Raw genomic sequence first — 27,461 nt, forward strand, 5'->3', positions numbered from 1 at the left:
AGACTTAAGGAACGAGACGTCGAACGAAAGGTTCATACCACCCAACGCTGTCCTACGTTTCTGGCTCATAAAGCGGAAATTAGACAAGGGAAGCCTCCAACTAAACATAGGGTTTCTTATGTGGCTCTATAGGCCCTCTATCTTCCAACACCAGCCTCAGTATCCTCTCTAATAGGCATTTATATGAAACCTCCTGTAGTAAAGCCCTTTTTGTTGGTTACGATCATATTACATCTAACAAGATAGACCTACCTCAAAAGACTATATTTAACGCGGCTCTATCCGGTATAAAGGTCAAAGTTTTTCTTGATACTGGCAGTTCCGCCTATGCACTCACTAACCAAAGCTTCTTTCTGTTGAACGAGATAAAGTTAGTTCGACAATATACTCCTTTTTATGTGATTCTTTTTCCGAAGGTTCAATTAGTTAGGAACTCATTTCTTTTCTCACGAATCTCTTCAGTTGTTTCTCGGGGCTCAGTGAGACACTCACTTTCACTTGTTGCTAAACTAGACAGGTACCCCCTTGGCTGTGGTCTTCCTGGCTGCAAATTCACAACCCTGTAACTAATTGGTAAGAGTTGATCTTAACCTTTTACCTCACCTTTGAGAGTATCGTTTACCGCCCTCTGTAGAAGAAAGCATCTGCGCTCAACCTTTGGATCAGGACAAATGTTCTACAACGCTAGTTTCGCTCAGGGCTATTAGAAAGTACTCGAAGGGTCTGCTAGTTTATCACTGCGGAGTAGTTATGAGGAAAACGTTATGCATCTTTTACCAGCTCTCGTTATGCTAAAGGCGTTCTTGTGAAATATCAAGGTTATAATGATGTTTTCTGTATTAAAAAGGCCTCTAATGAGACTTTTCAGCACCCAAACATCTCCCTTATGATTATTAAATGTTAGATGAAGGTTCTTTATTGTTTATAATAAAAATACTCCCTCTCCCGTCCGAACTTGAATGCCTTAAAGACTTCATTAATAAAGCGACTGTAAGAGGTTGAAACAAACCTTTCTCAAGCCCTCTAGGCGCTAGCAGATTTTCGTTAAGAAAGCTGTAGTAAATTACGCTTTTGAGTGGACTATCGGGAAATTTAATTCCATAGAGGCTAAAAATTGCTTTCCGCTTCCTCGCCTGGATCAACACATCATCTCTCGGGGAATCCAAAATCTTTACTCACCTGGATCTACCCGACGCACACCACTTAGTGCGAATTAAAGAAGGCGATGAATGGAAAACGACCTTTCGTTGCCATTTCGAACCTTAAGATTTTTAAGTAATTCCTGTTGGTCTTTCTAATGCTTCGGTATCTTTTCCACCGTTAATGAACAACATATTGAGAAATAATTTTAACAAGTTCATACTTGCCTATGTAAATGACTTATAAATCTATAACAAAGACGTGAAGGAATATGATAAACACGTACAACTGGTTTTAAAAACCTTAAAAAAACATGATTTGGTGGTTAATCCTGAAAAATGTTCTCTTGATGTGAAAACTATAGGCGTTTTAGGATTTGGAATTAATAAGAGGGTATAAGAATAGATCCCTTTAAGGTTAGTTTTATTAGTCAATGGGGTACCATCAGGAATAAAAATTAACTTCAACAATTTTTGGGCTTTGCAAAATTTTACCCGAGAATTATGTGACTACTACAAACTGAAAAACCCTTAAGTAAACTTTTGAAAAAAGACAATAAATTTTTTTGGGAGGAAGGACAAGAAGCTGAGTTTAAGAAGCTTAAGTTTAGGTTTATTTTTGCTCCCATTATAAGTCATTTTAATCCTGATCTAAAAATTGTGATGGAGACTGTTGCTAGTGGTTTAGCCATAGGGGCAATACTTAATCTTTGCAGGTAGTCTACATCCTGTCGAATATTATTCTAAGCAGTTCACTGACTCATAATTAAACTATCATACACCCGATAAAGAATTATTGGCAACTGTTGAGGATCCTAGAACTTGGAGGCGCTATCTTTTACCCTCTCAAGAAAAATTTACCAATGTAACTGACCATAAAAATATCGATTATTTTACGCGGACCAAAATTAAAAAGGAGATAGGCTCCCTGGAATTCCGATTTTTCTGAGGGTAATTATGAAATTTGAATTAGCTCCGGGAAGACTAATATCAAACCTGACGCTCTCTCACGTTTTCCTCAATTTGAACGAAACACAAATCTCACGCCTCTGGCCCCTTTTGTTGTATCTTCTAACAAGGAATCCATTTACTTGAGCACATTCTCTTTTTTTACCGGTAATATTTTACAGCGCAAAGATTTAAGTTATTTCGTGATTACAAGGAAGGCAAACACTGCACTAGGCAATTTTATTAAAAAACTTCGTAATGTAATACAAGAACAAAATATTTGTTCCTAGTTAGGAACTACAGCTTTTGATTATTAAGCAGTGTCATGATTTTCGTTTAAGAGAAAATTTCGGTACATATAAAATTTACGAATCACTCGATATTTTCTGGTCTGGTATGATGAGGGAGATAACCAGTTACCAGAAGTTGTGACACTTGCCAGAGAATAGGAACGTCACCACATAAGTTTTTATAACTTTTTACAGTCACTTCCAATTCCAAGTAACTACTAAGAGGAAATTTTAAAAAATTTTATTACTGATTTTTCTCTGGACCATAACTACGACGCTATAATGGTCGTTAAAGGTCTCTCTCTAACATGTGCCATTTCATTCCAGTCTCCAAGTCTGTGTCACCTCTGAAGAACTTGCAGATAGTTTTGTGAAAAATGTATCTAAACTACATGGGATCCCTAAAGGCATGATTTTTTCTGCTCGAGGTCCCCAGTTCCTTTCTAAATTTTGAGTCAACCTTTTTAATCTCCTAGGGTGCAAGGTTAACTTATCATCTGCTTTTCACCCTGAGCTTTACGGCTGTAAACCAGGTTATAGGGCAATACCTTAGGTTTCCAGTTTATTACTAACGTGAAGACTAAGTTGAGCACCTTCCTCTTGCCGAATTTTTATATAACAATAGCGCAAACCACCCTGGAGTTTCACCATTCTTTGCGCTTTATAGTTTCCATATCAAGTTGACACTAAACTTCTCTCTCACTCCTTGGCGCCGGAAGCTGCCACCAGAGTGCAAGTCTTATGTGAGATTGGGTCCGAGTTAAGATGCCTCAAACTACTTCCCGCATAGAACAAGAATACCAAGCGAACAACAGGCGGGAGAACGTTTACTTTGAGGTAGGTGACTAATCATGCTTGACAGCAAAAATATTAAGACCCTTCGCCCTAAGAAGTTAGACTAAAATATTACGAGCTTCCAAGATATTAGTAAAAATTGGTAAGGTGGCTAACCGCCCTGCTCTTCCCAAAACTAAGAAAATTCATATTGTAATTCATGTTAACTTATTGAAGAAATATAGGAACCTTTGCGGTACGTAACGGCTTTCACCCCTTGTGATGACTGCGGATCAGATACTACAGATAGCCCAACGAATAGGTGGGCTACATAGAAATATATGCAGTGAGTCGAATTGGTTCTACCCAGGCGGTAACATAGAAATGACTTGGGCTAACGAACATGAAGTAGATAACCACAAAGACCTCATTAATAGATTTTTCAAAGAGAGCCCCTCAAGGCAATTGATCCACCCTATTAAAGTAAATACGTACAAAAAAATTCTCCATGACTCGGCATATGATACTCTGGAAAATGACCAAAGTTACAGAAGCTTTTAACCCTGGGAGCTTTATATAAAATATCCTTTTTGATGATGTGGACCGTGCCGTCTCCCTATTGATTTTAATTGTCAAAGGAGTTGAGGTTTGACCTATAATTTTTGGGACACAAGTTATTGAAGGGAGGCATAGCGCAATATTCGGTGCAAGACCCTTTCATTTCTAAGCCATTTGCCCTCGCGATTAGTTCGCTTAATTATTTTTACATTACCCACATGTATATATGACTTGGTCAGCTAGGAAAGCTTGAGTTTCGTTTATTTTCTTTATAGTCGGGATTCGACCCTTGTTTTGTTCTTCTTCCTGTTCTTGTTCTTGTTCTGATTTTTTTCTTATTCTTATTCTTATTTATATTTTTATTTTTGTCCTGGCCCTGTTTCTTTTGTTTTATTCTGCACTCATCAAAATATTCGATTAAACATATAATTTTACTAATTATTTACTCTTATTTCTGGTTGCACAACGCCCTTCCATCTTTATAGAAGTAACTTCCTTTAGGGTCGTTACAAGGGGCGTCAAATCAGGGTTACGATAGTTAGTTCAAAATTTAGGACCACAAAGAAATAACGTCAATGATTGGAGTGCATTAGCTCTAGCGTAAACAAACTGATTATTACTTCAACTTTATGAAAAGAAAACTTGGGAGTCTACCATGCATTGTGTAAAAAGAACTTGATGTCGTAATGGGGAGCAGAAAAAAAATTATTTAAACGAAACAGCTAATGACTAATAAATATTTAGTATCAATACATAAATATGGGGAAAGTAATGTGTTTGCCAAATCATTTCAAGTTTCCCCGTCCAATGAAGGCAGACACTTTGCTAACCTTTTTTTTTTAGTACCGGCATACTATGACTTAAGCCGCTTAATCTGGATCCCCCTCTACTGCAGGGGTTGGAGCACGAGTTTTTACCAGTGCACGCTTTTATAGAGCTAAATGGCTGTCCCGAAGGACTGAAATTTTGTTAACCTAATGTAAACTTAACTTTATTATGTCACGTGCTCATAACACACGTTTTTCCACACTTCGCTTACTCCTTTTACTCTCCTTAAAAGTGTGGTACACCCTTCCTCTACGTAACAATAAATTCCTCTCTTTTTCCGACCACTTATTTTTGCCTTTATAGTCGAATAGCATAAAAAATAAGGTGTCAAGAGAATTAGTTTACTTTAAAAAAGCTAAGCTTATGCATATGATAAAAGATAAGATTTAAAGTGAGATAGTGGATGCAGTGAATTATGCCAGAGCTTTGAAACACCAACACTGTCCTTTATTTTTTGTTTCATATATCATCTTTAAGTTTTTCGGTAGGCACAACTTGGTGTGCAAGTTTGCCGAATTGTTCTTTAAAGTAAAACATTTTAAGGGGGCACAGTATTGCTCTTCGGCTCACTACAAATGCGAAGCTATCATTACTTAGGTCTGGTCTGATCGTCAGCATTAAATTAATCCTGGTCCACATTAGATGCGTCCAAGCCTGGGTTGTAGAATTTGTTTTAAGTAAACCAAGTTGCCTTCTCCATTAATTCAATAAATGAATTTTGTTTGTAGGGTAGTTGTACGCCCGACCAGAAAAATGTGAGCTGTCGCAGACGGGAATCGAACCGCGACCTAGAGATTGCGCGAAATTGCTCACCACTGAGTGACGGTGACAACTCACATATTCGTCGCCCCGAGTTGATGTGGGAATTGACCGCCCTACTCATTTTCCTCTCGGGGTGGACACGACTAGGTGATCGAACGAGAGATCGTAGTAAAGAAAGTCTTTAAGTATACTAAATTGTCCTAGCCCATGTATTGAGATGAGAAGACGCACACAGTGAATTCTTTTGGCAGTTTAATACCATTAGGCGCTCCATGTAAATTTCCTTATTGGTGGCATAATATAGGCACCATCTAAATCAAATTGTAATACCCCCATGTTTACAATCGCAGCCATACAAAAATATAAACACAGATCTGAAGTAAATTACTGAGCTGAAAGTATCTATGTAGTCGAGTAAGTATATTTGTGTGTAGTTTTTAGCACACATGCAGTTCTTAAATCAGCAATACTTTTCATCTTTAAGATCCACTTGCAGCCAATTTTTCGATATACTAGGTTTACTGAAGGAGAAGACATCATTTCAAAGGTAGGTAAGCGCTGGGTTCGGATACAGCATCTGATGCCTGTATGCTCTCCAAATGTACAACACTAGCCGCGTCGTGTTACTGGTTCAGTAATTACAGCGTTCGGTTTTGCGGGCGAGTTCATTGTTTTCTTAAGAAAACAAACTCTTTGAAGGTTACTAAATATGTATTGTATATATTATAAAAATGTCTATATCCTTTAAATGAGTTAAGATTCCAGGTGACTGAATCTACATATACTAGCTTACCAACTTTTGAGGCAGAGCATATGGCCTATTCGCATGAAGGAATAAAAGGGGAGGAATTTATGCCACCACCCACTGCAAGCCAGCAAGTTTGAAATCTCTTTATTTATAATTATAAATAGTATATCCTCTATAAGTTAGATCCGAGGTAAAGGTGGTAAGTATACAATTTACATTTCTACATTTTGAATAGTTTTTACCGGAAGACACCGCAATATTGTGGTCAATTTAAAAATTGTAGCGGACACTAGAAAACAAGTGCCAACATGGGCCAAAGTTTATGAAATTTTTATGAACATTCTCACGCAGCATCAACTTGTATAAAATCTTAATTTCCCTATTCAGTTTCCTCGAGAGCTCTACAAGCAGCCCTCTCTTAAGTATAAGTTTGCCTCTTTACAATCCTACAAAAAATTATTTGTGAACAGAGAAAGAATTTTTTTCTTTGTCCAAGTTTGACTTAAAACCAGGACGTAAAAGAAACAGTTATGAATACTATTAAACTAATATTATCACAATCCTACAGAATTCGACAGAGTTGTTCAAATTAAATCTAGTCTCCCCGCAAACGACGATTTAAATAAATAATGAAATTCTATTGCCACTTTTTGCATTTTAAAAAGTTTACCTCGTGACGTGGGCGTCAAGGTGCTCGGTCGGTTATGCCCGAAGCTAAAATTTAGTGGCAAGTATCGCTGAATCCCGTCGCCAATAAAGCAGCTGTGGGGAAGGAAGCTATCAGTAGTGTTGAAACCATCATTGACACTAAATCATTTGAAACGTTCGTAGTACTCTATATAAAAGTCTTGTGGTCATTTCTACTAAGGACATTAGTATTTTCTTATAAACAGCAAATTTTTTTAACTTTAAACCAATTGGTAAACATTTCCTCATAGGCTAAAGCAAGCTTTGTAACGCTACAGATTAATAAAGACGTGATGGCCTTTTAAAAAAAGAAAAAAACTTTTATTGCAGTACATAAGAAATTTTAAAAAAAAATTTACTAGTTATTTTCTAAAGATTTACTTTACTGCTCTTAACTTTAGTTATAAGGCTTTCAGTTCTAGTAATGACGTGTCATATAAAATATAGATCGCGCCAAACTTTTTTTTGCTACAATATATTTATAATAGAAAATTTTATGCAGAATATTGTCTATATATAAGAATATACAATTAGATATTTAACTTTTGGAAGACTACTTAAAATAATTGAGTTGAGTTCAATAATTTACTAGTTAAGTTGTAGTTACGACAAGAGACAAGCTAAACAAGTTATAAACAAAAGTGGCTAAAAAAATTTTTATATAAATTAAACTATGTCACTAAAGCAAAGAAGCAAATAACAGAAAATATTACAATAAAGTAAAATAGATTAATATACTGAAAGAGGCACACTTTTAGCTGTAGTAAAAAACTCGTCGGCAAGCTACATGAGGTTAGTTTTATAGAATAATTCTTTATTTAACAATTTAAGTTATTAGATGATACAAAATATTGAATAAAAAAGCTACTTAATAATTTAATAGTAAAGTGAAAGAAACGACGGGTGGTTGACGTTTATTTATTTTAATAGAAGTCAACACAAAAAAGTAGCGGAGTCGCGTTGCAGTAAACCGCACAGCAGGTTGTTGGGGGTAGTTTGCATGTTTAAATTTTTTGTGATTTGCCTCTGCTCTATTATTGCCCACATCAACTGAACTTTTCTCTAAACCGTTCGGTTTCCTCATGGCAGCGATAACTTTTTGATACTATTTGATTAAAAAAATTTTTACTTTACTAATTCCAAAAAAAAAACACCTAGTACTATAAGTTAAGTTATTACTTTCTAAGTCAGAAACTATAAGCTATAGCTAACCTCTATTCCAAGAGCTACCATAAAACATAAAGAGAATTACTTTAAGTAACTTGTTATGTTGGTGTAAACTTGTGCCTTTAGCATTCGAAGTGCACTATGATGGCTTTGTACGTAGCGTGTACTCTATTTCAAATATTATTTTTATACGCTTTCATCTTATGATCCACTGCTTTTTCAAAATAACTTTTGTTAAAGGGAATTTTGATGTGTATACAGGCTTATTAACCTGTCTATTGTACTGTTTTACTACAATATTTAATGCTAGATAGTAAAAAAAAAATAAGAAAATTCCCCCCCACTCTCGAAGACCCACACGTGGGAGGCATTAACGCTGCACACTTCTAAAGTAATCTTACAAAACTGACTGTTTTACCAAATTAATAATTATTATCAAGGAGATCTACTTTAAAAGGTTGATAATTAGTGGCGTATGTATACAAAGTATATCTTTTAATATCGAGGGATCTTTAGAAAAAAATGAATATTGCGACATGCCTTGCCACAAAAACGTGACTCATAAACTTCCAGGTTTATAACTTTTAGAATGATTTTTATCAAATATCGCAAAAATTCAAATTTCTTATACAGCACTTGCAAAAAGTGTATTTAGCCCCATGCCGGAGACTTGCAGTAGAAAATGTCAAGCTTGTTATCCTTGGCAAACATCTATTTAATAAATAAAAAGTATAACCGCGAAACAAAATTTTAAGAAATAAAATGATGGTAGGGTAAAATAAAAAAAATACCTCAAAAAGATTTTTAATGGGTTCGTCGGGGGAAGGGCTAAAGGCTTGGTTGATATATAAAAACTATTAAATAGTAACTTTAGAAAAAAACTTCCAAAATGGATCCTTAATATAACCTACCAAGGTTTCACTAGAGCTGCACTTCAATAAAGACCGAAGAAATATTATAATAGTTTTAAAATCGTCTTCCGCGGTAACTTTATACTTAATTTTCTTTAGAATGGGGGCATCCCCAACAGCTCGGAAGCGAATAATTACTAAGGTTTAAAAATAGCAATATAGTAAAATATTCAACAATGGAAGTTACGATAAAATTTAAAATTGTTTTAGATTTTTAACATATTTTTTAAAAAAATAAATTTTATAACCTTTAGTTTGAACCTTTTCCTCCTTTTCAAGGACTATTTCCTCCAGGGAATTAGCGTTTAAACTGTTATTTCGGTTAATAGCGACCGCTCTTAAGTCTTTTGATGACGGTGTTAATAACTGTAAGTGTTGCTCCCGCGCCATGCCTGAAGGTGCGAAATCCATTCACAAGGTGGCATTCACTGTTATAGAATAAGACCAATAAATGAGAACACTAAGCATTCATTAAATATCACTTTTGGCTTTACCTGACATATTGGACAACAGCATTGCTTTAAAATAATTGCTTAACCAATAAAGATATATACTTAAAAGGTTGGTTTTTTTCTTTGTATTGCCTAATTAGATTTTCCAAACCATTAGTGTTTGATCGAATTCCTTGGGTGGAAGAAGAAAAAGGTATGGACAGAGATAAGCAATACTAACAAATGGTGTTTTTTAATAACGAATATTATTCATATATCATTACAAAATAAACTTAAATAAGAACCACCCCATTAAATGCCCAGTTAGATTTTAAGTTGTTTTTTTAATGCTGAGAATACGTGTTAACCCTGGTGTGATTATAAAAATTAAACTTGAAATAAATTAATTTTAAATCTTAACACCTGAGTAAGCTCTAATAGTGCTTGCTTTAAAAAAATCCTATAGCTTTTTTTTTAACTGGCAAATATACCAGCTCTCTGATATTTTGGCGCTTTATCAGTATTGCCCTCCTCCGGTACAAAATGCCCACCAGTATTCTCTAAAAGGAAGTAACCTAGATAAGCTTTAAAAATATATAATATACGGCATATTCTCCGAAGTAAACACGCTTAATTGTCCCGCTTTAGTACTGTTGTGGCATGTTTTCGTTCTTGCAAGCAGCGCTTAACGTTTCGCGTTTTTTTTGGGTTTTATATTATGAACAGTTATTTAATAATAATACACGATAGAGGTTGGGGTCAAAATTTTAGTTACTTGCTTTCAAATTTACATTGTAAAAACGTTTTAAGTTATGCGTTTTTCTTATTATAAGTAACTAGGAACTGAAAAATGAAAATAACAGTACTTTAGAATTGTTCCTTTCTGTAACTTTTACAAAGTCTCTAACTTCGTTTGAGATATTATAAGATAAATCTCACCTAGTTCTATAAAATATATTCCGAAGACTTAATCTACTGAGGGAGACTATTTAGTTTAAAGGGGATTTACACCTCTTGCTAGACCGCATAATCATGTAATTACAACGAAAAATATGCTACTAAAAATGGAAAAAGTAAAAGATCTTCGCATGGAACGAGACGTCTAACGACATTCAGTCAATTAAATTCCATAACAGCGATTGCACTTGTAATTTTAAAACTTATCGCTGCTGAAAAATATAATTTTGCAAGTTAGCCTTTACTAAAGTCAGCAGCCCTTCTAGTACAGCGACTTTAAAGCTGCCCAAAAAAAAAAACAATGTAAAGACATTTAGTTAAAAGTTTTCATTGAAGAATTCAGCCCAGTCAAAGTAATAATGATCTTCTTTGTATAATTATAGTGTTTAATCCAATTTTTCTTTTTAGCGATCGCTTTAGAATTCAACGAGCAGCCACTAAATTGCCTACTATTACAAAAAATTTTATTAATTTACTGCAACCAGCGGTATATGGAAAGTGTAATTGACGCACTAAAGATTTAACAGAGAAAGATGATTGGGTCTAGTTGCGTATTATTAAACCTGTGACTTTTAAGTTAGGGTTATTTATTTGTATACCCTCTATTTTTTAATAAAAAACAACCTTACCATCTTATGATAAGGTAGTTAAATTATGAAGTACCAATGCAATAAGGTATGACGACTGTATTACGTCAAAACGATAAATAAATAAACAAAAAACCTTATTTTGTCCGTTTGCGAGCTCTTTTCATCTTAAGAGGGTGAGTTTAAGTCATTGCAGTAATACAATCAACACGAGAATTGTCTGAACGTAACTTTCGTACAAAAAAAGTAATATAGTCAAACATTATAAAATATAGTACCCTTTGCCTTTAAAATGGCAAAAACTTTAACGCACCAAATCAATTTTTTTTGTACATGTTTTGTAACTGTATACCTCATGAATGCTTCATTTCCTTTTAAAGCGGGCACCGCTTTCTGCGTGACGAAAATTATAGCAGGTTTAAAATCCAACACACTCTTATCCGAGTTCCGCTATCATTTCAAAAATTTATTTATAATGGTACGAGGATTCATGCTTTTTAAAGAAAGAGATATATTTAAATTTTTTAAAGGAGAATAAATTTTCTTGCACCTACACGAATCGAAAACGAGACCTTAAGTTTACGTGTTTATGCTTAAACAATATTCTGCAAAAGAGCTCTTATTTTTAACTGCCAAAATAACTATTAGCCTTTTTAAAGACATAGTTTGAAATTAATATGAACATTATTTATCAAAATAAGGAGGTAGGTAAGGACTCGCCTTAGTAAGTGATGTTCTATTCCCAGTTAAGGAGTTGTATCCTTATAGCCTAGTGGTAGATCCAACGCAAGTGATGTTTTTGCGCTTAGACTTTGTTTCATATTCTTTAATTACATAAGCACAATTCGTATAACAATTTATTAGCATGTTAACTACTCTATGCTGGAAAAAACGTCTAGATGGCAACTAGTTACCTTCCGTTGTATGCCCAGACAGTTTTTTAACTGACAGGCTCCTATACCTAAAACATTATATATACGATTAAGATAGAAGTTAAAAACCCTAAACTAGAAAATTTTAAACGATGCGAACTTATATACATAAACAGTGATAGTCGAGGAAGAGAGCTGTATAATAGCTTTTAAATTTTATCGTAATAGTCAAACTATATATCTGTTACTTGCCACTTCAACCCTCTATACTAAAAAAATATTGGACCTTTCAGGACTTGCTATGCTTTCATACACTAGTGACTTTGGATACATGCTCTTAAACAGCAATAACATTGTTAAACTTTTAAGCCGTAATTAGTTCAAGCTTATAAAAGTTAGTTTATCAGTCTTCTATGCTCTTCATACCTAAAAAATGCGGATAAGCCGTTAGACAAAGTAAAAAAAGCTTAGTAGGTCCTAAAATGCTTTTCATAGTTTTCGCAAACCTGTTTATAAATAATTTTTAATTTTACTTTGTGTACCCAGTGAGAAACTTTAAATTAGCCAGAGGTTAAGGATTTTACTTGGTTTTAAAAGCTAAAAATTTGGGTTTTTTCTTTTTCTGTAGCAAATCTCGTTTAAGAAAAAAACACTTGTTAGCGTAATAAATAGCTTTGATTAGTGGAAAGAAAAAACCTGGAAATTATTGGTGGACCTTCAATTACCATTAAAAGTTTCTCTTAATCTCTTTGCAATTAGCATTGAATGTATATCCTCTCACTTTTGGTTTCGTTACTAAAAAGCCTTTTCAGAAATCGTTGCACAGATTACCTGTAGTTATTAATAAAGCTCTATTACTTAACTAGTTTTTCGTGTTAACATAAGTTAACTAAAATTTGTTAAAATGTTAACTTTAAGCACAGTTTAGTGTATTTATAAGAAAGTTTAACATTTTTGCAATGGTGGGTCCCAATTTTCGGGTTGGCAAAAAAATTGGTGCAGGAAATTTCGGATTTATTCACTTAGGGAAAATTTTATGTACTAATGAAGATGTCGCAATTAAACTTGTACTATTTTCATAGAGAAAGTTTGGTCGTTATCATTTTTGTAAAAAACTATCTTATTTTATATATAGTTCATATTATAATATTGGTGTACTATATTTCATTATTACTACTAGCAATTAATTAATCTTATATAGGAACCAGTCTATGCTCGATCTCCTCAATTACACTTGGAATACCAGTTTTATAAATTACTCCTCGATGATAGCGAGGATCCTCCCACGGGCTTCCCTACTGTACATTATTTTGGTCTTGCCGGAAAATTTAACGCACTTGTACTGGAATTACTTGGTCCTAGTTTAGAAGATTTGTTTGAAGCTTGTCATAGGAAATTTTCTTTAAAAACAGTTTGTTTGATTGCCTATCAATTAGTAACTGTTTTTTACCCAAGATGAAATATATACATAATTTACTCCTCTTTAGCTTACCAGAATTGAACATGTTCATCAGAAACGGATTATTTTTCGTGATACAAAGCCGGAAAATTTTTTAATTGGTAGGAAAGAAAAAGGGATGCAGAATACGATTTATATGATTGACTTTGGCTTGGCCAAAGAATATATAGATGTAGGTTAATTTTTAATACATAACTATGAAAAGTTAAAAAAAAATTGTTTTTTTAGTTTGTTTTATTTATATTTTATTTAATTTACATTTTTTAATCGAATTATAAAAACTTTTTAAACCGCCGAATCTTATTTTTGGTTTTATTTATGACTAGATTAATGGCAAGCACATCCCATATAGAGAACACAAAAGTCTTACGGGGACGGCCAGGTATATGAGCATTAATACTCATTTGGGACGAGAGCAAAGCAGAAGAGATGATCTTGAGGCTTTGGGGCATATGTTTTTGTATTTCCTACGGGGATCTCTCCCCTGGCAGGGACTAAAGGCCGATAACTTGAAAGAAAGATATCAAAAAATTGGTGAAACAAAGCGTAATACTTCCGTTGAAGAACTTTGCGCTGGTTTTCCTTGTAATTAGTAAATTTTACTATAACTTATTTTTAATCTATCATTATAGAAACGTATTTAGATTTTTTAAATTCTTCAATCAGTGTGTATTTCAGAATTTTTATAGCTAAAAACGTAAAATGGTTATTTATAAAGCTTGATGTGAAATAAATTTTCAATGGGATACGTTTGCACTTTTATTAAGTAGTTAGCATTTTTAAAGGTCGTTAATTATTATGTGAAGACACGTATAGACAAAATCATTTGTGGTCAATTGTGCACGATTTATGAGAATAAATGGGTTTTCTAGGCGTAGATTACGAAAATCTTATTACGCTCTTTTATTAAGTACAGTGGGAAATATGTGTATAGGAAGTTCTGCTTTACGTGCATTACAGTAAAGTTGAAACCAATTGATTTCAAAAAAGTCAGTTCATTGAACACCCGTAAAGATTGCCTTTTATTAAGCTTAATCATGTTTTTACTTTTTTATTATATACTTTTTTTTATAAGAAAAATTTACGGGTAACTCCAAAACGTTTTCATTATTACTGTGTTATATTATTGAGGACTTCAGTGCAAAAGAATTTTTAAATTCTAATTCGATAAGGCCAATCAAGTAAAAGCATCTTTTAGAAAATCGTTTAGAATTCTCATTGTTTTGCTGTAATTCTTTAAACTTTTTGGTAGACCTTATATTGTTTTAAGGCGTTTCCACAGTTTCGCGTACTACTTTTTAGCTGCCTATAGACTATGTAATGAACTTTAACACGAAATTTACTTCACTTTGGATTCTTAAGAAATAAGAGAATAACTTATTGTTAGTACTTACCAAATAATTTAACTCTTGTGTTTTTATTATTTCGTGATAATTATTATGATTGAAACCTTAGCGGTAATGACTAGTATATAAACGTTTTATATTTGTCCTATAGTGGAAATTGAAACTTATTTACGATACTCTCGTGAACTGGACTTCTTTGCAACTCCTGATTATGAATATTGTCGAAATTTATTTAAAACTATATGCGATCATAATAATTGGACGTTTGACGATAAATTTGACTGGTCAGATCTTTTAATTTCTTCTATTTCTGCTGATAATGCCACCATTGTTAAGCCGACAACTACTCAGCAAGAAGCACAGGTTTATATATATAAACAAATTGTTCACTCTTTAAAAAAGAAGTATTTCTTGTTTATAGGGGAACATAGGAGGTTTGTACACACGAGTTTATTCCAACTCCAAAGGCCCTAATAGAGACGTTGAAGAACCTGAAGATGCTGTTTATTGTTTCTGTATAAGAAGGAAAAAGAAAAAGAAAAATCATCTGACATAGTTTAACGTTTTTAACTTAAGAGTTGTAGAAGAAATATAAAAATGCGTTTTATGGTTGCTTAAAGCATTAAGCTGGTCTGTAGTCTTTTCTTTCACATAAAACTTAAGTGCTTCTTATTTGCTAATACTCTTAAAGTTACGTAGTAATAAAGTTAATAGAAACTATTTTTTATCTACCGCCTAGCCCAATTAAGCGCTTATCAAACGATAGGAACCCTTCAACTTTTTTAAAATAACAATTGCCTTGTGTACTTATTAGAAACAGAGATACTATGCCATAGTAAGATACCTGGATTCAATAAATTTGGAGGTGAAAAAAGTCGCGTAAATAGTGTAACCCAGCTTCCTCATGCTTATGTATAGTGAGCAACGCCATAGAGGAGTGACTTTTTTATTGTTAACTTCCGTTACCGTATTAATGGTATCGTGTTTTAATTACATCACTCGGTACTGCCATGAAGCTAACAATTGCATTATTACCTTACTAGCACAATAGTTCTTCACTTACATAAAACAGTTGTGATGCCATCTTAAAGGTGTTTTTTTACGCTAATAGTCTTTAAATTTAGAGCTTCAACAATTTCTTTGTTAAACTCCTTGCCTTTCAATTCAAACTTATTACGCTTATTTTGTTATTTTGTTATTTTACCGGATCGCTTAGCTTAAAAAAAAGTTTAAATATCTTGAAGCCGTCAAGGATTTTCAGCTTTATTTATTTCTTTCCATTTGCTAAACCTCATATACCTTTTTGAAAACTATTTTATTCAATTCTTAGTTTGTTGCTAATTAAAGTTGTGCAGAGTTTCTCTGAGCTTACCACTTGTTATGCTCTTTTTTCTGGTTTCATACATACCCCTGAAGCTTTATTCTTTAGCTGCGTGCTTCAAGTGCGCATGTGTATATAAATCTGTATTTTTAATCTTGGTATAATAATCATACTGAGGGAATACAAGGCGCAATAAAATTACGAAGCAGAGAAAGGTTAACCTGTATTTGAATTGTTGGGGTACAGTAAGCGTACTGCCTTTGGCCATGTGAATTGCATTTTGAATAGCCAGAGGAAGGGAGGCATTCAACAACTAGGTAACCTAGCTTAATAGCTTTGGAGTGTCTAAAAAGTGTGCTTTTCCAACTTATAACTCAACGATATAATACGATTAAAGAAGAACAAACTTTGAGCGAGACCAACCCAAGGTTTGCATAGGGGAAGGGCGTGTACAAGCGTTAAAAAATATTTTGAAATTAGATACTAAATATGATATACCTTTTTACAATTTTTAAACTATTAGGGCCCTTCACTGCGCATATTACCCAGCCGCTTAACGGCCTAAAATAAAAAAAATAATATTTGTACGGAATTGACAGCAAGATCATGAGTCAACGCCAAAGTTGTGCGTGAACCCTCGGTGGGTGGCCTCTCAAGAGGTAAGAACTTGGTAATTTAAATACCTACACGGGATGAGCCTTCGGTACTACTTGGAGGGTTTTTCATAATTTTAAAATGGTGTTGCCGAGCTTGCGAAGCTAAGTAGCTAAATGGTACGCCCTTTTGCGCGAAAAAAAAAAGTTCTTGAAATTGTGTTGATATTGATTATAAATGCTAGCGATATAGGACTATAGTTGCCTTAGAAAATTTACAGATCGTTTGAATTTTATTGCAGTGGTGTGTACTAAGTCAACTAACCTTAAGGAAAGTACAGCGTGGCAATTAAGTGAAGTCCAGTGGGCTTGATTTGTAAGTATTTAATGTCGCGAATTAATCTTCTATTTCTTGTAGGTCGCTCGCGGTTGTTTGGTAGCGAGCGTAAGAAGGTTGTCTAATATATATTAATAGTTGTAAACTAGCTGACTCTGTGCTTAATAATTTTCAGATTATTACTTAATAGTTACTAAACACTATTGTTAACAAAGCAAACAGATCCACCTATAAGTTAATAAACTCTATACAGTTTAGCATTAGAAACTTGAAGCCGCAATAGATCAGAAAGCCTTCTTGAGGCAATAAATAAAGGAAAAGCGTTGGCATCGTGAGAGGAAATTGATTTAATATGTTAAGCATATTTCATATAGAATAACTCGTCGCCTGAAAACTCCTGAGATTAACACACGACCCTCTCTAAAAAAGAATTCATACTAATCTCAGTAACAACCTTCAAATGATATGTCAAAATTTTATGACATTTGGTTCCTTAGTTCTCGAAATAGTGGAATTTTGGTGTCGTTTGTGTTGATAAAGCACTGTTTTTTAAGTGGAAAAATAAACCGTTCAAGCTCTGCAGTGACTCGAAAAGTGTTATATGGAATCTGCTTCGTCGAAGACAACGATTTGTGGGTGGTTTGTAAGTTTAAACGGGGTCACTTAAAAACAAATGATGCTGAACCCTCTGGACGACATTGAGACAGTTACCTTAGAAAACATCAAAAAATGTCCACAAAGTTGTCGTGGTATTGATCGATAAGAGAAACTGCGTGAGTAAGCCGACATGGCAAGGATATTACTGGAACCTGTAGGCTATATTTTGCACGAACATTTGGGTATAAGGAAAAACGTTATCCGAAACGATTACCGCATAGCCCACAATGAACCAAAAACAAGGACGAGTTGATGATGGTTCGGAACGCTGTTTGGAGCTGTTTAAGCGAAAAAAAAGGATTTTCTACTGCGATATGTAGGAACGAATGAAACCTGGATTAATCAATACACTACAGAGTCAAACCGGCATTCAGTTGAGTGAAAAGCCGTCATGGCAACCAAAGGCGCAATAGATAGCCAGAAATTAAAGGTCCTGGTATTTTGCGATGCGCAGGGTGTAATAATCGACTGCATTGAAAGGGAAAAACCATGAATAAAACTAATATTCTATAACACCATTCTTTGATTAAAGAAGGAATTACAAAATACGGCCTTAATTAGCGAAAAAAAAGTGCACTCCTATCAAAACAAAGCACCAAGTCACAAGTCTTTGGTTACGAGTGGGAAAATTGCAATACTGAAGTACGTTATAATTCCATACTCTCCAGATCTGACGGCATTTGTCTCTTTGCAGTTTTAAAAAACGCTCTAGGAAAAGTCAAAGAAGTAGTCATTGCCGAAACAAAGACCTATCTTTGAAGGGAAGGACAGAACTATTCTATAAAATGTAGAACTCTTGGGGAAGCGTTGACTGATTGTATCGCTCTTGAAGGAAAACTATTTTAAATAACAGAAGTTAAAATTTGCAAAAAAAAAAAAGTCGTTTACTTAGTTTCGGGGCTTTTTGTGCGACGTGTTACCTGAAGAACAACACAATTAATATTTTTTCAATTTTGTTGTTACTCCTCGTTACCCCTCCTTAGGCATTAGTTTATTAAATACATTATAAGAAAGCCAAGAAGTATTAATATTGATTTGATTCGAGCTCCTCCTGTAAGGTATTATATGCAAATTCCCGCCAGCTGTAGGGTTTCCCTTTTTTAGACAAAATTTATGACAAATTTAAGTCCTAAAGGGAATAACAATTTTTTAAAATCGTTTAGTAACACAAAAACAAGGTAAAAAAATTGGTTCGGAGAGAGTGCATCAACTTGTAAGTATAATGGAAGGTTTATAAGAAAACAGTTAGCCAAGTAAAAACGTGTGAATTGGTCTGAGCTGGAGTAATAAAAAATGCTCAGCTCTCTAAAGCACTACGCAAAAATTTTAGTACTTGACAAGCCCTTAAATAGATTAAGGTGTTAAATATTAACAAAAATGTTTATAACAATTATTTTTCAGTTATCAAAGTTAGCTAAACTAGAATCGCCGTTTTTATAGCTAATCGTTACTACTCACCCCTTCAATAGCGGCGGCACTCTCAAAAGTAGCAAGTTTCTTGGGTGTACCGAGGGCAAGAAAGGGTAGAATAGCTAGGAGGATGTCAGTAAAAAAGTATATTTACAGGCTCCATCTCCATAGCTTTACGTAATAAAAAGCTTTATACACGGCTTTATGCACAGCACATCAAGTCTTCTTTTACAAAGTTTACAAAGTCAGTTTCTTTGTTTAACACTAACGTGTTAAATTCATGACGAAGAAAAAGAGGAGGAGCGATCAGCCTGACGCGTCTCAGAGGAAGGGTATTTATACCTTTAGAGAGGAAATATAAAATGTATAAAATGTGGAACAGACGTGGAAGCACATGGTACGACACGTGTTTCCTAATCAGATGTACACGTGGTAAGGGCAAGTGGTGTAATAAACACATGGAATTTATACCACGTCGTATAAGTACGTGATTTATCAGAGTTAACCAACTATTTGTATACATATTTGTGAATTAACAATTTTTGTTTAATTACTTTCTTTATATTTGCCTTCTTAACGACCGTAATGCGTTCTACTTTGGCGAATACTCAACAACATGCATCTGTATCTGTTAACTGCAAATACAGCTTCCAAAAAGGAATTAAAAATGTTAAATGCAAAATCTAATCAAATGAAAAATAAACAAAATCTGAAACACTGAAAAAGCGCAAGGACCTCGAGCTTTTATCATTTTTCAAAAAATTTCGCTTTGGACATTAAAATATATTGGAATACTTGAAGAAACCTCGAGTAGCGGTAATAGTATTCATAATGATAACTTCATGTTTGCAGAGTAAAGCGCAAACCCCTAAAAGCGGGCGACCACGGCTAGTACTCCGCAAGTACATAACGTACCGCCTTAACAAAAGCGACGTAGGCGAAGCTTTTCTGTGGCGTTAGCCACGTGCGTTCATTAATTAGCATGCCAAGGATATAAATAGAGATAGCACGCCCCCGTGGAAGGGGATTTACTGCTCTTTGTTTCATGCGTGGAACGTAATGCGGTGTAGAGGGGCAGCTTAATTACCGTAATATATATATATATTATCTGTCTAATAAATTTATTTATACATCTATTTCTACCTTGGGTATAAATATATCTATGCTTTTATAGTCACTACCCGCGATAGTGCCATTCTAGGAATTACAGTGGTGCAATACTCACCACCTACCCAAATGCTTTTTAAAACCTAGAGGGCTTGAAGGGTCATAGATGTACGTGACTAACCATTGTGATATCATCTACAAGCTCCGATTGACTGGTGCTTACAAGTGGTGATATTTAAGCTGCTTTATTGCGGCTTGTCCGCCGTTCTCTTAGGAATTGCAACGCTACTTGACATAGTCGGGTTAAAAATTACAAAGAAAATGACTGAGAAGCACACAGATCAACACAATCTTCGCGTGCTGGCGCCTCAAGGTCCGACGCACATGGTCAAAATAAGAACTTTGTAAGTTTTCCACATGGCCGTTTTAAAAGATATCTATTAGTCGGTATTGATCGCCGACAGGGACGGTCTTTTTCCAAAGTAAGGCGAAATCCTGAGCACGGCATTCACGAACTGGAGAAAATTTTTAGCTGCGGTTGAGGCATCGCCATCCTTCAGCCCGACTCCTCCAATTCCCTCCTTATCAGAAGGAGCAATTAATATTTTTGTAAACTTACTGTGGCCGCCCATACTACTGCCACAACCAACCATGAAATTACGTAGCGCCCTGGCCATCTACCAGATTTTTAAGTGAACTTTATTTCTTAACACCGATTAGTACACCAAACCTCTGCTACACAAAACTCCGTAACGACAAAATAATGTCAAACCTTCTTTACAGGCAGATTGGTAAAGAGCAGAACCGCGGTCTGTAAGGCATGTCTGTAGCGGTCAACAAAGGACGGCCATCTTTTTGGGGTTATTGTCAAAACAAATTAGAGACGCTGTCAGACGTGACCTCCGCCACTTAAAAATGTGGTGAGTGCGTTTAAAAACGACAAAGATAAGCGGTGGTGCCTATTGCCTACCATAAAGCTTCTCAGTGCATGAATTCAACTTGGATTACCTTAAGGATTAAAGGCAAGACCGCAAGACCCCTCAACCATTGGCAGTGCACTTATTAAATCTATTTCTTTTAGGCGTGTTAAAGGGCATCAAATTTCTAGTGTACTCAAACCTATAAATTTACCCTGATAGGTGCACGCTTTTAATGGCTCCGTGGTGCGCTTTAAACACACCCGCTGTTTGTAAAACTCTACACAAATTTACCTCTATGTATATAAGTGTGATATGACTTAAAAAAATTACATGCGTACTACGGAAAATAATGTGATTAGCAAAGCTATGCAGTTTGCTCTCGATTTCCCGAGTGTCTGCATAAATCTATAACAGTTAATGTAAAGTTGTAACCTTATTAATCTTTTGCAAGCACTAAAAAAAGAGTGGGCGATATAACTTAAAAGTTAGATAAAAAAAGCTCGTTAAAGATAATCATAGAAAAACACGACAGTTAAAAAATATCTTCAATAGGCTAGGCTAGGCTACTGGCACTGTTTGTAAAAACATCAAACGTTTGGCGTATAACACTTTAAGTAGGGTATTGATAAAAATAGCTAACCTCTAGTAGTACTTTAATGCCTGCGTTACTAAGAAATAAAAAAACAAGTTTTATTTATTACTAGTGGTGTAATACTCACTAACTAGGCCTTCGCACCATCAAATAAAGAAGTTTTTGGACTTTGTTATATTATATAGTTAATATAGTAAGCACTAACTCTGCATAAAAAACCTTAAAAACCGTTGGAGATATATAAATTTCTTACTGAAATCTACACCACTAACTATATAAAGACTGCAAGTCTTTTTTGATAAAACAACTTAATTGAGCTCATAAACTTACAGGTAGAAACTAATAAAAACGAAATAATATAGATTAATAATAGTTTTAAAAAGTGCTATCAAAAGAAAGCTTTGCTTCATCTTGTCTTACGTTATTAACTAGGTTAAAATTTATGTTGTAAAAAATTTCGGTTAAAAAGGTAATTAAAATAAACATATTCATGTTATTAGCCAAAGATTTCTACGCTATTACTTAATAATACAGACATATTATTTTAATTTAAAGTAATAAAGTTATTAGTTAGAACTCGCAACAGTAAACTACTAACCATAAAGTAGTTAAAACTTGTTTACTCATCACTAAATATTATTACGGTAGCTTGCAGTTTATTTGACCCGAAATATATTGGTAATGCCATTTAAGGGTTAATTTTTAGTTAGTTGCTTGTTATGTGAGAGAGTATAAATAAACCGCTTTTGCCTGTAGCAGCCTTGCCTTTTCTCTTTCTCTTGGTTTCTCTCCTTCGATAGATGAACGACCTGTTAAACCTTGCCCCTGGTTCCTACTGCATTTATTAGTTCCGTCGTTTTTTGTTTAACGTTTTTTTGCAGATCCTTTCGCGTCTGAAACTGCACATGAGGAGAAAATTATCGATACTGGTTTAATACACATACGGGTCATACAAAGGCAAGGTCGCAAGAAAACTACTTTAATTCAAGGTGTACCTTCAGAATTTGACATAAAAAAAATTACTAAGGTCTAAAGGATACAAAACAATATATATAGTATCTATAGCTTTTTTTTACCATTTTTTTTAGTCCCTTAAAAAGGAACTTGCTTGTAACGGATCCGTTTCTGAGCATAAAGAGTATGGAGAGGTTATATCACTCCAGGGAGATCACAGACAAGACATTTACCAATTCTTAATCAAGTATAACTTAGCAAGAAAAGAGAATATTAAGATTCATGGTTTTTGAAGTTTACTAACTTCAGAAAACCCGAAATTGTTAATTTTTTGACATCTTGTTTTTGAGTAATTGGACTACTTGCATTTTTTGTTGTCTACTAATTGGAGTTTTTAAAGTTTATTTTGTTGGAAGGTATAATGATTCTATATACGAGATGTTCACATGTAGTAATATTAAAGGCAATAAATTTTATTTACAGTATAATACAATTTTTTGCTTGCCTTGCAGAGTTGACTTTTCATTTGTTTATAAGTATTTAATACTGAAGTTACATGTAACTAAGTTTTGGTGAGGTACAGTGGTAGAGTGTAGCACAGCGTTTTTAGAAGTTTATATTACCATTATTTAAGGTTTAATTTAATTCATTTTACTAAAACTTTAAGCTCGTGAGCGTTTTACACAAAAGAGTAAGGCTTATTAGCTTCAAGGATAGTAAAACCACGTGGTCTGCACAATTTAAAACAGCGTTTGTGCCTTTCCTGGGCTAAGTAAAAGATGAATATTTATATAAAAAAGCGTTGAGTTAGCTCAAATATGATCAGTCTTCTACGTGTGCACCTTTAAAAATTAGTTAAAAACTTGGTAACGCGATACGAAATTATATTTATTAATTTACATTAATAAGCAGTTTTTACCGTTTTGAGGACCTTGCTTTAATTATTTGCGACAAAATATTGCACACTTATGGTGCAAAATTTTTAATTTTGCCGGTTCGCGTTGAAAATGAGAGTCCATCCAGGAGCCATGTTATACCACAGCTTTAAGTTTTTGGCGTAGTTTTTTTTTGTACGTTTGCAATAATATAATTTAGATCCAGTAAAACTGTTGCTGTAATTTTACTTGACTTCCCTTTAGCATATAAGCAGCTTATTAAGTAATAGTTAATAGTAAAAGATAAACTATCGTTCAAAATTATTTCTGCTTTAAATTTTTTTGTAAAAATTCTATAACGCTCTGATAATTAATTAGTTATTTTGATCCCTTAAGTGTGTATTAGTTTAAATTAAGATCTATTTAATGTATTGGGTATTTGAGGAATTGCTTTCTTATTTAAGTTTTAAGTCTTTATCGCTTTTTAAATTTTAAGTATCCATTGAAACGATTTTGCACGTGACCCCCCTTCGTGCAAAAGTTTCAATCTTTATACGAAATTTTCACGATCACTCCGTCAAAGGGGTTTTTTTTAATGCATTTGGGTGACTATAAAGGATAGCTAATTTAGAGAACTTATTTTATTAATGCGTAAACTTTCAATCGATAAAGAAAAAGATGTAAAATACTTTTTAGAAGTAGGCAAGCCTTACACTGGGCTCGCCCGTGGATATGGTGTCAGTAAAGATCTTCAAGACTGGGATGTAGCTCGGCGCGTAAGACAAGGGGCATTGGGCGCAATTGAATCCGCACAGAAAGCATCAAAAATCATAGAAACAACATTAGATAGACCAGTTTCAAGAGCGACCGTATCGAGAGCAGTGCATTCTTCTGGTTTCAATGCGAAGAAAAAGTTAATTTAATCCATTCTGACAGACATTCACAAGCGACTAAAATTTGAGTTTGTGAGGAAGCACAAAAGTTGGTTCATTTCTGATTGGGAAAAAAATAATTTTTTCGGACGAGACTAAGATCAATTGATATGGTTCAGGTGGTGGTGTTGGAAGCGATCTGGCGATAATTAAACATTTGATCACCAGGTGGTGCAAATGTGTAAACATGGGGGAGGATCGATTAAGATTTGGTCCTATATAACATCTAAGTGGGTCAGATATTTGGAAAAAGTGACAGAACATTACCGCAAGCAAGTATTAAACATTATTAAGAATGACCTACCCAGTGCTTGCGATTGGTATGGCCTTGGCTTAGCTGAAATGATTTTTCAGCAGGATAATGCGCCATGTCACACTGCACTATCATTGCGATCAGGACCTCCAATTATAGTCGTTCCAAGTGCTAGACTGACCCCACAATCTTCTGACTTCAGTACCATTGAGCATGCATGGGAACCTTGAAGAGAAAATTGGGGATCATGAGAATCAGCTCCTGCTAACTTGGACGAGCATTGGACATGTGCTTAATCAGAATGGGAAAATTTAACACCGGATCAGTGCTACAATCTGTTTGCTCCAACGGTGTCATGAGCCCGAGGACAAGAAATACGATCTAGGAAGTAAAATATTTCCGGCAACAACTCAAGAATACCGTGCGATCACCGCGATAATGGGCAAGCAAGAGTCACAACATTTTACCTATCAATTACCTGAAGACAAGCCGCACAAATTTGTTATGTGTGGTATTTATTGCGAACTCGATATATCCCTCGTCGAGGCGAATCTGGGCGCGCAGGGCATCACACAACGAGTGCCACGAATGCACACAGAGAACACTGTCAATAGCGAGCGGAGAAAGAGTCCGTTACCATTAGTGCTGGTGCATATACCCAGAACGAAGCGACAAAAGCTTTTAGAGATGAAGACTATTTCCCATCTTCGGATCAAAATAGAAGAACTTCGATAAAGCATTCGCGTTGGCCAGTGCCGCCGCTGCCAACCCTTTGACCATGCTGCAAGCTTTTGCGTTGCGGTACCTCGCCCGTTAAAATGCGAGGAAGGTCATTTGACCGCAGAGTGTACCAATTCACGAGTCTCCCCTGCTAAATGTGCGGATTGTGGCCAGACACATACCGCTAATTATCAAGGTTGTAAATATTGTCCACGTAAGCCAGCTAGCCACCCCCAAAGTTTACTTCGTCAGTGCCAACTGTTATCCCGGGAGTCTCTTACGCGTCTCGTTTGAGGACAAAAATTTCAAGATGTACCCAAGATCTCGTTAGGTTCTAAAGCCCCTGGCCTCTCTTCTACTGCGAAAGCTGAACAGTCGCGGCCGACATACAGAAGAATTTAGTAATTTTAATGACAAATTTATTTAGCATGCTTGAAACTGTGAAAGGACTGGGGTCTGTTTGCAATGGTTTCTAAGTCAAAGACGCGCCGCCACATTACTCCTATTCTGGAATGCGGAGTGTGTTCAGAGTAGGAAGCTCGAGCTTCAGGAGCTGTTACTACGAGAAAGAATTGATGTGTGCGCCATAAACGGGACGAACCGCCAAGTCTGAATTGATGCACGCGGGGGGGGGGGGGCGTGGCTATAATGATGAAACAGTTTATTCGACATCATTCGTTATCTATGCCAGCTCTACAAGGCGAGGCCCTCTATATGACTGACCAGGGGCCTGTGTCTGTAATCGCTGTCTACAAATCCCCTTGGAAGCTACTTCGGCCCTCCGATTTAAAGGCCATCCTTGGGAGTACCTCTTCTTCTGTTTTGTGCGAGAATCTAAATTTCAAGCCCCCTACCGGGAAAACCGAGCCGATAACACGAATGGCCTCATCCTTGAGGCCTATGCTGATGAGCACGGGCTGTGCCTGCTAGGTCCCCAGCAACCAACACACACTTGAGAAATACAGGCAAAATGCCCTACTAAAAGATACAATTCTTTACAGTAATTGAAGCGCTCCACGAGCTGTCCTCCGATCATCTCCTAGTTATTCTCAATTTAGGGGATAAGGACACACCAAAGGCCATAACCCGAATTTTTACCGACTGGGACAAGTATGCTGGTGTATCAGAAGCTACGCTGCCGCCGTTTCCGTCATTATCGTCCAGCACGCCCTGCTGACGCTGTTGTCCTTTTCGAAACCCGCACTGCGCATGACTCACACTACTGCCACGACAACTTGTGAAGTAACGTACCGCCTCGACCGCTGTCTGACAAACTTGCGCTTAATCGACTTCACCGATGCGTTGAAAAAAGCTAATGACCCATTTCATCAATTAGTGGGAGAGCAAACTGCATCGTATATCAGAATTAGGCAGCAGCGACCGATCCTCCTTTAGTAAATTTGTCAAAAGGATCAAAAATTAGGGGCTTTCACCGCTCCTCCCGCACCTTCGTGGAGGAAATATAGTGGCCGAGAGTGATGGAGCTTAAGCTACGCTTTTCGCCAATGTTCGTGCTATCCAAAATGTGCCAGCTGCTCACTATACTGCTAATGATGCCTTCCCTCAGCTGAGCTTACCCCCAACCGTTAACAACGAACCTATTGACCTAGTTAATGTTGACGAGGCGCAATCAGTTGTCGAAGGGCTACCTAAACGAAAAGCGCCTGGTCCCGACGGCATCACTAATAAGATGCTGAAGAAAATGCCATTAATAGGGATGCACTATCTTCACCTCCTTATAAAATCTTCGATGCTCCTGGGCGTCTTTCCGGTTCGATAGAAGACGGCGATCCTTGTGAGACTACCAAAAACACCTAAACCGAAATCAGCATCTAGCAGTTACCGACCATCAGGCCTAGTGTCAGCAACTGGCAAAGTGGGGTGAGACCGTTTTAAAGGATCGTGGACGCTCGGAAAGCCTTACCGAAATTTTTTTTTTAGTTTGGATTTCGGCAAGGGCATTTAACGACCCAGCAGCTCCTCTGCTTCACTGAATGGACCACTTGCGCTTTTAACCATAAGAAGTCAACAGGCGCTGTCTTCCTTGACGTTGAAAAAGCATTTGACCAAGTTTGGCGTAGAGGTCTGCTTGCACAAATTGCGCTCGTTGTCCCACTCTCATGACCTTTAAAACGTGCTGAAATCATATCTGAATGGTCGCGTCTTCAGCGTGCGCATGGAAGATACCCGGTGGCCGCATCGATCTCTGCCAGCAGGGGTCCCCTCAAGGGTTACTTCTCTCTCCCCTTTTATTTGCAATTTACATGAGCGACGTACCCTTGCCGTCCGACCCACACACACGAATCGCCCTCTACGCTGATGATAC

At 35.7% G+C, this 27,461-nt stretch overlaps 2 protein-coding genes and 1 long non-coding RNA gene across 5 annotated transcripts; 2 read left to right on the plus strand and 1 right to left on the minus strand.

Annotated features, from left to right (window-relative positions):
- Positions 1–8,514: 8,514 nt before the first annotated feature.
- On the minus strand, positions 8,515–9,221 carry LOC135120035 (uncharacterized). The gene is made up of 4 exons (XM_064044392.1): positions 9,061–9,221; positions 8,813–8,949; positions 8,693–8,755; positions 8,515–8,612 (listed from the first exon to the last, which is right to left on the minus strand). The coding sequence occupies exons 1-4, from the start codon at positions 9,200–9,202 to the stop codon at positions 8,553–8,555; spliced, it is 402 nt and encodes a 133-aa protein (XP_063900462.1). The 5' UTR covers positions 9,203–9,221; the 3' UTR covers positions 8,515–8,552.
- Positions 9,222–12,495: 3,274 nt separating this feature from the next.
- LOC135120036 (casein kinase I-like) lies at positions 12,496–15,035 on the plus strand. Of its 3 annotated transcripts, none has more exons than XM_064044393.1 (6): positions 12,496–12,726; positions 12,861–13,094; positions 13,147–13,290; positions 13,445–13,703; positions 14,616–14,827; positions 14,886–15,035. In XM_064044393.1, exons 1-6 carry the CDS (start codon positions 12,619–12,621, stop codon positions 15,018–15,020), a joined length of 1,092 nt encoding a protein of 363 aa, XP_063900463.1. In that variant the 5' UTR covers positions 12,496–12,618; the 3' UTR covers positions 15,021–15,035. The 3 variants fall into 3 exon arrangements, with proteins under 3 accessions (XP_063900463.1, XP_063900464.1, XP_063900465.1); XM_064044394.1 differs by having other exon boundaries at positions 13,445–13,694; XM_064044395.1 differs by having other exon boundaries at positions 12,861–13,070.
- Positions 15,036–22,174: 7,139 nt separating this feature from the next.
- LOC135120044 (uncharacterized) lies at positions 22,175–22,780 on the plus strand. Its single transcript, XR_010278479.1, has 3 exons — positions 22,175–22,229; positions 22,283–22,428; positions 22,490–22,780. It is a non-coding gene; the product is annotated as an uncharacterized LOC135120044 (long non-coding RNA).
- The last annotated feature ends 4,681 nt before the right edge of the window (positions 22,781–27,461 follow it).

Source organism: Zophobas morio, unplaced genomic scaffold (genome assembly GCF_036711695.1).
Source record: "Zophobas morio isolate AGI-343-1 ecotype UQ-CSIRO unplaced genomic scaffold, CSIRO_AGI_Zmor_V1 ptg000332l, whole genome shotgun sequence".
NCBI lineage: Eukaryota > Metazoa > Arthropoda > Insecta > Coleoptera > Tenebrionidae > Zophobas > Zophobas morio.